Source organism: Harpegnathos saltator, unplaced genomic scaffold, assembly GCF_003227715.2.
Source record: "Harpegnathos saltator strain DR-91 unplaced genomic scaffold, Hsal_v8.6 scaffold8, whole genome shotgun sequence".
NCBI lineage: Eukaryota > Metazoa > Arthropoda > Insecta > Hymenoptera > Formicidae > Harpegnathos > Harpegnathos saltator.
In genome coordinates, this window is record NW_020230648.1 from 792501 (window position 1) to 808653 (window position 16153).

Here is a 16153-nt window from a genome sequence, read left to right on the forward strand (position 1 = left end):
GGAGGGGGAGGAGGTAAACAAAATTTTGCAATTTTGCAAAATCTGAGTACACAGTTGCAAAGAATATAAAATTCTCTACAACTTTTATATAAACCATTTTTTCATATGCTTCGTACTTTTCGATATGTTCGCTAAAAACAAAAACCTCCCTTTTGTTCGAGGGATGATTTCACTCCCTAAACTTCGAGATAAGGACATAAAAAAATATGGGTCTAATATTTTTTTATGTCCTTATCTCGTAGTTATAATCTTTATAACATATCCAAAGCCCATACAAATCGGTGACGGACACCTCCGACCGCCCCTTGTTAGTTTCTCACTACGAAGACCTTGACTGATACTGTCAGAAACAAAAAATAAGAAATCTCAAAATTTTTGCAAAATATATTAAAATAAATAATAATTGCGATCGATTAAATAGATATTAAAATACTCCGAAAACTTCTCATTCTGCATTAATAATCAGTAAATAGCTGCAAAATTAACGTGATACGTGGCCTACTTTATAATTACGTGATATTGTTATTATTTTACGGCTATTTTTTGATCATTGAAGCAAAGAAAAAGTTCCCGGAATATTTCACAAATTTACTCGATCAATCGCAATTGTTATTTTATGAATGTACCCTGTATAAAATGTCCTATTTAAAAATATGGTTTCGCATTCACGAGATTTCGTCGTGAATTCTGCTTTGCGGAAATCTCGGATTAGATCGCAGGCCAATACTTTTCAATGCTACGGGGAATAGAACGTGAAAATCTTGTATGCCTCTGAATCTGAAAACAATTAGGAGAAGTAAATACTTTTCAATGCAAAAGTCCGCATTTAAAAATTATCGATTGCAATTGAATGCAAGGCATATTTGAAATGAATTGAATCTTTTTTGAAGCATTCATCACTGCCTTTTGCGAAACATTCACCACTGCCGTCTCGCATTTAGCGCGGTGAAATTTAATGGGAACTAATACTTTTCAATCCCTTTCTTTGGATCAGAAAGCAGAATTCAGACGTATTTAAAATGTCAATATTTTTTAATACATTTCAATTCGACATTTTATATAGAGTATCATTTTATTCAATGTATTTTGCAAGAATTCTGAAGATGTATTTTTTCGCTTCTGTTTAATATCATTAATTATGGTAACAGCAGCGAGGGAATAAGAACCTTTACGATGATAACACTAATCAGATAAATTCTTATTTTATTCTAAGAAAATCTTAAATTATATAAAAAATATGTAAATATTGAATTATATGAAAATATATAATATGAAATTATAGACAATAGAAAATGTGTTAAAATATATAAAATATGTAAAAATATCAACTTGTAAAGTAAATATTAGAGTACAGTTGTAATGAGATGCATTAAGAAAAAAATACGGAAATATATAAATTGCAACATAATATTCCATGTTTTAGGCATACATAGTCCGTATCGTTAAAAAACAATTGGGAATGAGGACGTTAGCGATCGGCGATGGTGCAAATGATGTTAGTATGATACAAACTGCCGACGTGGGCGTAGGTATCTCAGGTCAGGAAGGCACGCAGGCAGTGATGGCAGCGGATTTTGCGATTTCCCGTTTTCCCATGCTCAGCCAACTTCTTCTTGTCCACGGACATTGGTGTTACGATCGTCTCGCCAGAATGATTTTATACTTCTTTTATAAGAACGCCACGTTCGTCTTCCTTATATTCTGGTTTCAGGTATGCAACAAAACGTGAAGGGACAAGTAAATACAACAAAGACGAAACAAAATGACAAATAAAAAAGAGAAATATAAAAACAGATCAAACTCTGTAAGATAGTTTTAGACGGAAAAGTTATGTTCATTTAAGGAATTAAAATATCTATCAGATAATATTTCTTTCTCTATTCCTTGTAGTTGTACTGTGGCTTCTCCGGTGCCGTAATGATGGACCAAATATACTTAATGCTATATAACTTACTGTTCACCTCGCTACCGCCTCTCGCTTTGGGCATTTACGATCGGGTTGCCACATCTCATGTATTACTCTCAGCGCCAGATTTATATAAAAGAGGACGCTTAGGACTAGTCTATCAAACGTACTCCTTCTGGATTACGATCATTGATGCTCTGTATCAAAGCATCGTCATCTTCTTCATTACAAAAGCTGTTAGTACCATATAATATAAATTATAAAAGCTGTTAGTACAATATAAATATAAAAAGTAAATAATAAGAAACGTGATTGTGACTGTATACTATAAGACCTTGTTGCTGTCTTTCAGGTTTATTATGACTCAACTATTGACATATGGGAATTTGGTACAACTATTATGACGGCGTGTATCGTCGTTATGCTGCTTTATGCTGCCATAGAAACTAGATCTTGGGTAAGAAAATAATTGAACGAAAAAAGAAAGAGAGAGGAAGAAAGGAAGAAAATATTATTAACGCTCCTATTTTTATCGTAGTCATTTGCCATTAATCCTCTACGATCCGAATTGTTTTCGACTTTTTCCCTATATATTATTAACTTAGTAAGAAAAATGTTATGTAGTATACCAGCAAATTGGCAACAGGACTTCCAGTGTGTTCTATTCAAGTACATTGAAATGGTTATAGAACAACAGAACTTGTTTGATTTTTGCTAATAAGCTGCTAACAAAATTTAGAACAAACACTGCTTCTGCAACATGACTACTTAATAATGAATAGAAAGCTAATATTTTAACCTTTCGCGATATAAATAAATACTTGATTTGGTTTCTGGGTTGGTACCATGTCCATCATGAATTTGTTTCTAATATTTCGTGAACATTCCAATTCACGTCTTCAAGGGAGAAGCTTCGTGCAATTCGGAAACCAAATCAAGAATAAAAAACTGATTCACAGGATTTACTAGAATGAAACGCAATGTTGAGGTAGATTTAATGTAAGGTTACAAAAGATTGATAATATCAGAATCAAGAAAAATGCATGTTCAAAGCTTTTTGCAAAATATATTTTGAACATTCCGTTGTGTCATGGTGTTATCCATTTTAGACTATAATTCATATTGGTGCCATCATGGGTTCCTTGGGCGTATTCTTTGGATTTTGTCTATTTTATAATGCTGTTTGCGTCAATTGTATGGGTTTACCCGGATCCTATTGGATAATGGAAAAGGCTGTTACACGGCATATGTACTGGCTTACAGTGATACTTACATCAGTCCTTGCTTTGATGCCTAGGTATGTAACTCATAAATTAAAATTGTTGATACAATCGTACGATATTGATACGTATTTATAAATCGCGAACTTAATGTTGCTTTTTCGTTTCTCAACAATCAAAAGATTAATATACAAAGCTGTCGCCGTTATTGCGCCGGGCACTATGCAAATCGTCTCGCTCAACATCGCTGCAAAGAGCGGCACGCAAGTTCGTCGGCAACGTATTAGTCAAAGAGGCGAAGTCAACTTTATTGCTGGATGGTCACGCTCCTCACAGCACGCTACCATCAGGTATATCCTCATTACACTCTTCAGTTAATCATCGCTATTCAATTATGATCAATAATAGTCATGTTTCGCATGGTTTATCCGGAGTGTATCATTAATTATTCATTATAGACCTGGCACGTATAGCAGCAAAAGCGACGCTCTCACAACCATCGTCGCGTAACAATCATCAAGATGAAGCGTGTCTATCTCATTAACGTTGAAAGTCAGCAAAAAAAAATGGGAAACATCTTTATTGTCGCGATTCTCTACGAGATGTTCTACGTCTTCTTTCGCCAATCTGGAAAATCTTCTCTGACTTCACTGACGGTTATTCGCCTTGATCCTTGACAATCTTGTTATATCCTTCTCGTAGGTCATTATAGTTGTAGTTACTAAGTAAATATACGCGAAAGGAAAGTTAGCTAACGGTTGATGTAGTTAGACGTGAATAATATGTCATGTTTTGTCGACTATCAAATCATATGATGCAAATTAAGAAATGCGAAAACGTTGAAAAAACACAACGCGCACGTCATCGTCGTCATCGTCGTCGTTGTTCTCGTTCTAGATATTTCACGATAACGCTCGTTTGATTGCCATACCTTATACGAGTTCTCGCGGCTGATGATTTTAAATCGAGTGGCCTTATTATCTCAGATCGTTCACTCATTTAATGGCTGTGACTTCTAGGGACCAAGACTGTTGATTGAATCGCAGGCAATCGAAGGTTTATTCGGCGACTTTGAGTGAAAGTCTACGCGCTATCCTCGACCATTTTTCTCGACCAGAACTTCATCCACAACTTTATTATTTTTGAATGAATCATATGAAAGAAACATATGAACATGTATCGAACATTCTGTTTATTTTCAAAAATAAATGTACAAAGATGTTATATACAGGGTGTTCATTTGAAAACTTTCCAGCTAATTATCTCGAAAACTATGAAAGATATTAAAAAAGCTAAAACACGTGTTCCATGATTTCGAAGGAGAAAGAGAATAGCATTATCAGTTTTTTATTTAGAGGACATTTTCAAGATCAGTTGAAGGTTAACTTAATTTTTTTAAATAGAAAGCCCAATTTTTTATTATATCTTCTTTTTCTACCAATTAATTTTAACAACTTTTGTCTGAAACATTTTTTTATTTGCCTAATATTTTTTGAAATATTTAAGGAAAACTTGGCAACTTTTTCAACATTTAACTTACGATATCTCGCTAGCTATTCGTCGAAAGAAAAAATAGGATTAGACTTTTTTACTTTATTTACTATCAAGAATATATTACTATAATAGTACCTTAATTTTTGTTAACTTATCGACTTTTGGAAATTTCAAAATTATTAAATTAACAAAAGTTAGGACACTATTATAGTAATATATTCTTGATAGTAAATAAAGTAAAAAAGTTTAATACTATTTTTTCTTTCGACGAATAGTTAGCGAGATATCATAAGTTAAATGTTGAAAAAGTTATTAAGTTTTCCTTAAATATTTCAAAAAATATTAGGCAAATAAAAAATGTTTCAGATAAAAGTTGTTAAAATTAATTGGTAGAAAAAGAAGATATAATAAAAAATTGGGCTTTCTATTTAAAAAAATTAAGTTGACCTTCAACTGATCTTGAAAATGTCCTCTAAATAAAAAACTGATAATGCCCTTCTCTTTCCCCTTCGAAATCATAGAACACGTGTTTTAGCTTTTTTTAATATCTCTCATTATTTTCAACATAATTAGCTGGAAATTTTTCAAATGGACATCTTGTATAATAAAGAATGTGCAAGTGTATATACACATGAGGTGTTCCCGCGAGGTACGGCTCGACCACCTCGTAAAAAAAAGTTTTACTAAGATGATTTATCTTTTTTTCTTTTTTTTATATAGGTATAAATAAATTTTCAGCTAAGTTACATCATTAGATGTTATGCCATTTGTATAGTAAGAAATAAGCGCGGATGTATTTAAATAACGAGACTGTATCAAGTTTCTTTTATTTCCGGTCGATCTGCATTTGACGAAATGTCTCATATAAATATAATACAACGTTATATACGTGCTTTGTTACATCTATTTGTTGTGTTATTACCATTGTAATATGAAAGAAATGTTGTAAGATATAGAGCTTTTATCGGATAATGTATATTGAATGTTACATTGATAACACGTTGCATGTGTCTAATAGTATTTTGATAATGGTTATTGTTGTGTGCGCGTTTACCGATGTAAAGAGAGTGTTATGGTATTAAAAACAGATTAACTTTTCATGGCTTGTATCTCGTTTCTGTTAGCCTAACTTTTTTACACAACATCCGTATATAAACTGCTAATTCGCAAATAACGCTATGGTAATTAAATGCATATTCCATGAGGTTTCAGCAATCGCCAAACTTGGCGAGTCAATTCTTTTTGTATATATTGTTATATCCGTGCTCCGATGTCTCAAAGTTATGAGCTGAGTGTCAACACAAATTCCAAAACTCGGACTATAGCTAGAAAGTGCAATTTGGGAGCTCATCCAGGATATCCGATCCTGAGAAAAATCGCGATTTCGTACACATTCAATAAATAAAGACACCAGGATAAAGAAAGGATAATAGGGAGTTTTTACAATATCGTCTCTCAGATATGGTAAACGTAAATTGTGAACGTTATTTACTCAGAAATAACGCCATGTATGCGACCAATAGCATTCACGATTTACGTTTAACGTATCTAAGGAACGGTATTGCAAAAACTCCCCAATATTTAATCTAGATCTGCATAATCAGAGAGAAACCTGAGAGCGACCACCAGGTCGATTACACTGGGGCGCTTTTTCCGCCGAATTCCGACGCGCCCCCTGAGAACATGTGTGCACACTACATCCGTCCTGACGGTAATAGCAAAGCGTGCAGTGTTCTTGTTCACTCTATTTTCCTTAAGGGGATCCTGGAGCGGCGACCGAACTCCAGTGGGATTGCGCTCTCATCTGAACAGAACTAATAATGTCGGTAATACCAACACTTACAGTTTCGTTATCGACATTTATCGATATGTACATATAGACACGTTTCCACGTATATTGCGAAAATATACATTGGGTGCGTTCACAGCACTCAAGAGTTGCGCAACTGTAATTCGTCAATGTTATTGGTCTGAATGTAAAGACTCATCTACATTAGCTGTAAAGGCTCGTCTACAATAGTTGTAAGAGTAAGGCTGTAAGGCTGCAACGTAAGCTGTCAGCGAATAAAAATATTTCATTTCGTGTCTTGCAACCTTACAGCCTTACACTTACAGCTAATGTAGACGAGCCTTAAGAGTAAGGCTATAAGCAGAGAGAAGAATGAGAGCGGCCACCGGCCGTATTTCGGGAGATATGGCTAGGCGCATTTCAGATACGCCATCTGACCAAAATGCGCCTAAACTACGTCCGCTAGGCGCACTTTCGCAGTGATAAAAGTAAAATGCGCCTAGGTTCGTGTCCGTACTACTTCCATGCAATGGATAGTAGATTAGAAAAAGACAGACGACAGACAATCGTTCCGTCTTTGTCTCACTACTGAGCGGCGCGCGGCAGTAAACACGAGGCGAGGTAGCGGCGATCTTATCGCTAAGCGAACATCTCTCCGCTTTTCTTTCATCTTTCACGCTCCAGAGCATCAAAAGACGCGGTAGCGTCTCGTGTCAAGGGAACGTGCGAAGCGAGGAATTATTTTTCACGCACGCGAGGTAGCACATGGGAGACTAGACGAGCGTCGACATATTATCTGTTTCTTTTCCGCTCGTCTAGCTTATTGACTGCGTGAGTCGCGAGATTTTTCTCGCTACTCCTATACCTCGCTCTTTCTCTCTCTCGCGCACTTGCTCGCTCTTCCTCTCTTCTCGTGTTCTTACGGCTTGATTAAATATATTAATTACATGACAATATATATATAAATAAATGACACATACATAGTGTATATGTATATAAAGAATATTTAGTATTAATGCACAAATAAAGAAGAGAGAATTATAATGAGAGACGAAAAGTTAATAGAAATCCACTCTTAGCCAATATATACATCTTTTAAAAATGATTTGTTATTAAAGTATATGACAGAATAATTTATTTATGCTAATAAATTTAAATTAAAAATTAAATGAAATGTTATTTGTCTTGTAAAAGATATTCCATTGTTACATTTTTCTTTTCGTAGCAAAAATAAATTTAGTCTAGTAAAAAAAGAAATTAGTTTTATTATCATATTTCAATTACGACTTTATTATTTAATTTTACGAATAGATAACGTGCATATTGTTGCTCAACGGAAACCGCGAGAAAATGGTGACCTCCGTCAAAAAATAAATGCAAATTTTTTAATAATATAATTTTTTTACGTAAGTGTTTGTTTTTATAGTATAACCTGTTGAATTTTATTAATTATTAATTCAGCATGTTATAGTATAAAAAATATATTTTAATATAAAAATTAATGTAATATTAATTGTTTGCATTTGCAAGAAATATGGATAGAACAGGATAGGTTGCAATGATACATAGGAAGAAAAAAGATAGATGGATAAATAGATAGATAGATAGATAGATATAGAAATAGATATAGGTGGATAAATAGATAGACAGATAGAAAGATAGATAGATAAATAGATAGATAGATATAGAGAAATGGATAGATAGATAGTTAGATAGTATAGAAAAAAAGATAAATAGAAATAGAAATATAATTATTATTATTATTATTAATGTTTTCAGTTTCAAGAGAACATTCGCTTAAACGTAAGTCTTACTTAGGTCCAGTTTCACGACTTATATTATATTAACCGGAATATATTATACGACTTATATTATATTAACCGGAATATATTATACGATTTATATTATTTTAACCGGAATATAATTCGTTAATATTAGAAGTACCGAGCGGTTATTTCTGATCGTTTCTATTCTTTAGATTAATGTCCTGTTATAGATAATATTTATAATCGTAACATCGTGAAAGATGCCGATGATTGAAAAACGCTAAGATTTAGTTTCATAATTTATTTTAACCGGAGTTTAAGACTTATTGAGACAAACTTGCATAGTCATATTGTTCATATGCATAACTGAAGTAGAACAAATAATTATATAAAAGTGAAGATGATGTCAAAATTAAGTTAAAATAATTTTGACGTTATCTTGACCTTTGATGATTATTTGTTCTAGAGAAGGAAACAGATTAATTAAATGTAAAATATGTCTGATATAAAAGGCACGCTTGTACGGATTATGATTGGTTGATTTCCTTGTGCATATCAATGATGCGATTATGTAATTTTGTTGAGATAGGCTTTTAAAGAGTTGTCTTATTGAACCCGACAAAAAATACGTATATTTCGTTAATTTTTTTTTGCGGAAGCGAAAAAGATCACATGATTAAAAGATTACGGGTTTTGAGAGTTTGCTTAATGATGTTTGAAGAATATATATACATTTTTCTACAAGTATGTAAGGTTAAAAATATATAAAATATTGCAGTAAAAGCAAAGAGGTTGCAAATAGACGATTCCAAGGAATTTCTAAATGTGTGTGATTTAATTTTATACAATTATTTAAAGTACCTTTTTATTTTCTATAAGTATAGCTATCGTCTGAACTACAATCGGAACACAAATAATAAAATGGTAGCATTTAGAACAAAAATCGTCTATTTCTGGCCTCTCGGTAAAGTTTAATAAAAAATATTAATTATTAATGAATTTGGTTAATTGTAGTTAAAACGGTAAAAAGAAGTCTATTTTATAATGCTGCCAAGTTGCAAGTCGATTGGTCAAATAGTTATTGAGATATCGTGCGCACTGTGGAACCTCCTTGCTTTCACTGCAATATTTTTCATATTTTTAATCTTATATGTAGAAATTTATATACATTCTTTACAAACATCACATTCTTTACAAACAAACCCTCAAAACAAAAATCCTGTAATCTTAAAGAAACAGGACATTAATCTAAAGAATAAAAACGATCAGAAATAACCGCTCGATACTTCTAATATTAACGAATTATATTCCGGTTAAAATAATATAAATCGTATAATATATTCCGGTTAATATAATATAAGTCGTATAATATATTCCGGTTAATATAATATAAGTCGTGAAACTGGACCTAAGTAAGACTTACGTTTAAGCGAATGTTCTCTTGAAACTGAAAACATTAATAATAATAATAATAATTATATTTCTATTTCTATTTATCTTTTTTTCTATACTATCTAACTATCTATCTATCCATTTCTCTATATCTATCTATCTATCTATCTATCTATCTTTCTATCTGTCTATCTATTTATCCACCTATATCTATTTCTATATCTATCTATCTATCTATCTATTTATCCATCTATCTTTTTTCTTCCTATGTATCATTGCAACCTATCCTGTTCTATCCATATTTCTTGCAAATGCAAACAATTAATATTACATTAATTTTTATATTAAAATATATTTTTTATACTATAACATGCTGAATTAATAATTAATAAAATTCAACAGGTTATACTATAAAAACAAACACTTACGTAAAAAAATTATATTATTAAAAAATTTGCATTTATTTTTTGACGGAGGTCACCATTTTCTCGCGGTTTCCGTTGAGCAACAATATGCACGTTATCTATTCGTAAAATTAAATAATAAAGTCGTAATTGAAATATGATAATAAAACTAATTTCTTTTTTTACTAGACTAAATTTATTTTTGCTACGAAAAGAAAAATGTAACAATGGAATATCTTTTACAAGACAAATAACATTTCATTTAATTTTTAATTTAAATTTATTAGCATAAATAAATTATTCTGTCATATACTTTAATAACAAATCATTTTTAAAAGATGTATATATTGGCTAAGAGTGGATTTCTATTAACTTTTCGTCTCTCATTATAATTCTCTCTTCTTTATTTGTGCATTAATACTAAATATTCTTTATATACATATACACTATGTATGTGTCATTTATTTATATATATATTGTCATGTAATTAATATATTTAATCAAGCCGTAAGAACACGAGAAGAGAGGAAGAGCGAGCAAGTGCGCGAGAGAGAGAAAGAGCGAGGTATAGGAGTAGCGAGAAAAATCTCGCGACTCACGCAGTCAATAAGCTAGACGAGCGGAAAAGAAACAGATAATATGTCGACGCTCGTCTAGTCTCCCATGTGCTACCTCGCGTGCGTGAAAAATAATTCCTCGCTTCGCACGTTCCCTTGACACGAGACGCTACCGCGTCTTTTGATGCTCTGGAGCGTGAAAGATGAAAGAAAAGCGGAGAGATGTTCGCTTAGCGATAAGATCGCCGCTACCTCGCCTCGTGTTTACTGCCGCGCGCCGCTCAGTAGTGAGACAAAGACGGAACGATTGTCTGTCGTCTGTCTTTTTCTAATCTACTATCCATTGCATGGAAGTAGTACGGACACGAACCTAGGCGCATTTTACTTTTATCACTGCGAAAGTGCGCCTAGCGGACGTAGTTTAGGCGCATTTTGGTCAGATGGCGTATCTGAAATGCGCCTAGCCATATCTCCCGAAATACGGCCGGTGGCCGCTCTCATTCTTCTCTCTGCTATAAGGTTGTAACGTAAGCTGTCAGCCAATGAAAATATTTCATTTCGTGTCTTGCAACCTTACAGCCTTACTCTTACAGCTAATGTAGACGAGCCTTAAGGACCAATAGTCACTAATCTCTCACTGAGCGGTTTTCTCCGCTGAACGCACCCATTATGAAAACATAATATATATAATATATATTATAGTTCTTCAATATTCGCATTGCATATCGAAATATAGTCTATATATAAAGCAATCATTCAGAACATGCATAAAAATAGTAGTGAGAAATAGAAAGCTTTTTGCATTGTATTCTATGTGTTGAAACATAAGATATCTTGAAGTTTTACTGTTTTATCGTCCTGTACAAGTATACAAACGATTTTACAGCACATTGGTATCTATTTTTGTCACACATATATTTAGAATACAATTCCATAATTTGAATCACACTGTTTTCGCTGTTTTTTTTCGGTGCATTCTCAGAGGAATTTGCATGTATTCAACATGCATATAATATATTTACAAAACTTGTTTTATGTAAATTATACATATAATTTATACATATTCGTTCTTCGGTACGATTCGTTTTTCGAATCAATATAAGTAAAAGGCTAATAAAAAGTATGGTATGCAAATTCTTAGCCATATTACACAATTATTTATATATTTGTATAATTTAATGATACATATAAATTTACAAATATTTATAAAATATACCACAACAGTACTCAGCAAACACAATATTACATGTAACGTGCATGTTAGTTGTCATTTCCTACTCAACAATATAACTGTTATATAACACATGTGTTATATAACAGTTATATTGTTGAGTAGGAAATGACAACTAACATGCACGTTACATGTAATATTGTGTTTGCTGGATATTATATAAAAGAGAATATGGAATGGGCTCCTCCATCGCCCATTCCCGTGAGAACGCAACCTATATATTTTTTGTCGTCTCGCCGATTTTTGTACACATTGCATCAAGACATTTTTTCTCTCGAAGATATTTCTTCGAGGTTTTTTAAGAATAATTTTTTATCGCCTTGGAAAAAGCAGCAGTCTATTGCCATCTATAATTTTGAAAAAGTGTTGTCTCATGCATAATACATCCTTGGAGTATTTTTCATCGCAAGGATTTTCGCCTAAAGTTATAGTTGTAGCAAAAGCTGCAGCATAAATTCCACAAGACGTGGAATCCGGTTGTGTATCACCATTTTCAAAAATGATGTTACTTTCGCTTATTTGCGGATAACGGCGATGAATATAATTCTCTCTTATATTCTATAATTTTCTCTTTAGCTACCAACTTATCGTACATACAGTTAGGTAAACTGTCGTACACGCGAAGTTTGGTGCCATCGAGGAAAATGCATCGCCAATGATCACTGCAATTACCTTCAATGATCTGTAAGCTCTTATTGTTCTGACTAGCTACGATTATATAAGGTAATTCTAAATATAGCACACTTTATGTTTCAAATGCAGAAATTTCTCTTACGACGCGTAAAAATCGATCCAACGATTCGTCGTTTAACTTGCTGCATCTAGGCAAGACATTTTCTTTCACGAAAGAAATAGGAACAATCATGTTACCCAGAATTTTTTTATGTCTCACCACATCATCTGTTGTTAGATCTCGTTTGTCATTTGAATAACTAATAATGACACAATCGTCATCTTGCTCCAAATCTAGAGAAGCAGTAGTTTGCAAAACATTTGATTTTAATCGTTTGCTCTTTTGGATGCTTTCTCTTTCTATATCTCGTCGGTTAGTTTTTCGACTAATAAATTTTTTGCATGCTTGTTCTTTAGCTTCCATTATATATCTTGGATCTCTAATTGGCATATGCCTATTATGGCGGTTGTCCAAGATTTTCGGAAGCATGCATTCATTATAGAAGCGTGTCAAATAGGGCAGCATTTTATTTTTCCAACAAGCAACGTCTTTGTTAATACGTAACGTTTTAAAACCTTTTGGCGTCCATATAACAAAAATGCAGTAATCTAGCTGCGTTATATTCAATGCCCTTGAATCTGATAAAAATATCGGTGATTCCGATTCATTTCATCAGAATTTTTTCTATCAAAAATGTCTCTCAATTGAGGCAATGTCTTTATAGCCTCGTCTGCTGTCAAATGCTCAGCTGACAAAGGACATTTGATTTCGACGAGACCATCTTTTTCAATGAGTCCGTCAGGAGAAGCACCTAAGCATGGATTTTCATCATCAATGAATAATCCGCAAATTTTTATTTCTTTATTCAGCTTTGCACTCAATTCTTTCCTTGCGTTCTCTTCGTTTTCACGACCATATTTCATGGCTACGGTATCGATAAACGGAGGAAACAAAATATTTTTTACAGTCCCTGCGCAAGACGTTGTTGGTCTCATGCGGCACACGGTTCCAATATTGGATGCCGTCAACATTTCGCGTCTCAATGAATGCCATAATTCGGATTCATTTTGACCTCTCATATTGCATTCAACTTTCTCTCTGCCTCTACTATTTTCGAATAACTTTTCCAAATGATTTTTTCGAAATTGCTCGTATACTTCAAATGGAAGATCTGGTTTTTGCGACTGCGGGCCGTAATAACAATCTGCTCCCGACACGCGTTTTATTTTTTTTATCTTCCATCTACTAGTCGAGATTCTCCATTTTTCACAACTTTTACCTGTCATCCTTTTTCCAATTTCTGGACAACGGGAGGGACACTTTTGCACATGTCTTTATGCACTTGCGTTAGAACTTGTTGCGTATATACTGCTCCTGCAATTCTGACATTGTAAGAGCCTCGTTCATCAAAATGAATGCGCTTTCCACCGATGTCTTCGCAGATTATCGAATTGAACGATTATCTGTTACATTGCATAACAAGCTATCGGAATGAGCGCTTATAAATCTGAAAGCATCTTCTATTTTCACTTACAGACCGTGCAACTTCAAAAATGGTACATAATTTTTCATTATGTATACGTTCTCTTACTATAACGAATAATAAATAAATAAATTTACAATTAATTCATAAACAATCATTTATTCTAAAAAAAACAAAAAAAAATTGTCGCTACGGGGAATTGAACTCTGCTCGCACGGACGCAAAATAGTAGCCGCACGCCTAACCTGCACAGCCAACGCGCTTCATGCAAAATTATGGCTATCCATTGTACTTACCGTACAGCTGAAAAATACATCATTTTACAATAAATTTTCTCCGAAACTAAAGCCTATACACCCAAAAGCTCTGACACGGTTTATACTCTCGACCTCCCCTTTCGAATGCACTATAGCTCATTCAAAAGTAGAATTAGCAGTTCGTGGCATCTCCTTGTCAGATAAAAAAAGTTCCTGCACCGGCTGGATATGTTCCTGCCCCTAATACCGCTGTCAGATATTCGTTCTTTTGCATATTTTTTTTTTTAAGAAAACTGTCAGACAGTGATGCGAATTTGGTGACGGGCTTGTACGAGAATTCCCCTCGCTATGCACGCACATACAGCCGGCTCGGTCTATCGGTGTGAGCCACGTGATCGGCAATCGTCGGCGCGCCGAACGAGAGAGAACATCATTCCCTCCTTCTCGCTCTCGTTCTCGCTCAGCGAGCGAACCTAATTCTTTCTTGCCTATAATCTGAATCGCGGGCGCGACTGTCTCTCTCTCCTCTCCTCTCTATGACAATACTGAAAAGTTTTCTCTACTCGGCGCGCCGAAATTATTAGGCATAATACTTTATTATTAATATTATTATTTGTAATATTTATTATTTGTAATTTTATTTGTAATTGTATAATAATGCTACAAATAATACAAATTTTTTAAAATAAAATTTGTATCATTTGTAATATTTCTAATAGTATTAATAATATTCGGCGCCAAGAAAATGAAAAATATTTTATTAATTATTTTGCGGAAGCGGGCAGGTTTACAGTTTTAACTGTTGAATTGTTTAATAATATTTTAAGAATAATTTTAAGTTGTACAAGGATGTAATATGAAATATAAAAGAATATTGTAACAGAATCAAGAAATACGAAATGAAACCTCCTTGCTTTTATTTCAATATCCTCTAAATTAACAAATATTCTCCAAACATACAAACATTATATTTTTATTGAGTAGTGCACTGAACAACTTTACATTGTTCTGAGAGTTTTTCATTTAGAGCGATGAAACAGATATATTTTATGCATTTTTTTCACGCAGACAGAAAATTTCACGGTTATAATTGTTTTTTGAGATTATTTTATACTGTATGAAGAATATTTGTTAATTTAGAGGATATTGTAATAAAAGCAAGGTGGTTTCATTTCGTACTTCTTGATTCTTTTACAACTTCAAATGTTCTTTTACAACAATTCTTGTACAACTTAAAATTATTCTTAAAATATTAAACAATTCAATAGTCAAACCTGTAAACCTGCCCGCCTCCGCAACATAATTAATAACATATATTTCATTTTCTTGACGTAGAATATTATTAATACTATTGGAAATAATATTACAAATGATACAAATTTTTATTAATATTACAAATAATACAAATTTTTACAAATTTTATTTGTAAAAATTTGTATTATTTGTAGCATTATTATACAATTACAAATAAAATTACAAATAATAAATATTACAAATAATAATATTAATAATAAAGTATTATACATAATTTCGACGCGCCGAGTAGAGAAAACTTTCAGTATTGTCATAGAGAAGAGAGGAGAGAGACAGTCGCACCCGCGATTCAGGTTATAGACGAGAAAGAATTAGGCTCGCTCGCTGAGCGGGAACGAGAGCGAGAAGGAGAGAATGATATTCTCTCTCGCTCGGCGCGCCGACGATTGCCAATCGCGTCCGTGTGGCTCACATCGAAAGACCGAGCCGGCTGTGTATGCGTGCATGGTGAAAAAAATTTTCGTGCAAGCTCGTCACCAAATTCGCATCACTACTGTGAGATAATAAATTAATAAGTTGAATGCTGAATTAATCAAAATGTTTATATGTCAATAATATATATGTGTATTTCATATATTCTATTATCACTTATTATTATCATGTACACAACATTCTTCATATAATATACGCAACTTTTTTACTGTACTAATATTCAGATTGTTACATC

At 33.1% G+C, this 16153-nt stretch overlaps 1 protein-coding gene across 1 annotated transcript in view; it reads left to right on the top strand.

Moving 5' to 3' along the window:
- Positions 1-4531, top strand: part of LOC105183010 (probable phospholipid-transporting ATPase VA) — a gene marked incomplete at its 5' end in the record, with an annotated part of 29866 nt that extends 25335 nt beyond the window's left edge. Inside the window, 6 exons of the mRNA XM_025306743.1 lie at positions 1424-1711; positions 1891-2142; positions 2259-2363; positions 3016-3203; positions 3309-3476; positions 3585-4531. Of these exons, the coding sequence (XP_025162528.1) occupies positions 1424-1711; positions 1891-2142; positions 2259-2363; positions 3016-3203; positions 3309-3476; positions 3585-3636 (1053 nt within the window). The remainder of the gene's footprint in view (positions 1-1423; positions 1712-1890; positions 2143-2258; positions 2364-3015; positions 3204-3308; positions 3477-3584) is intronic.
- Between the last annotated feature and the right edge of the window lie 11622 nt (positions 4532-16153).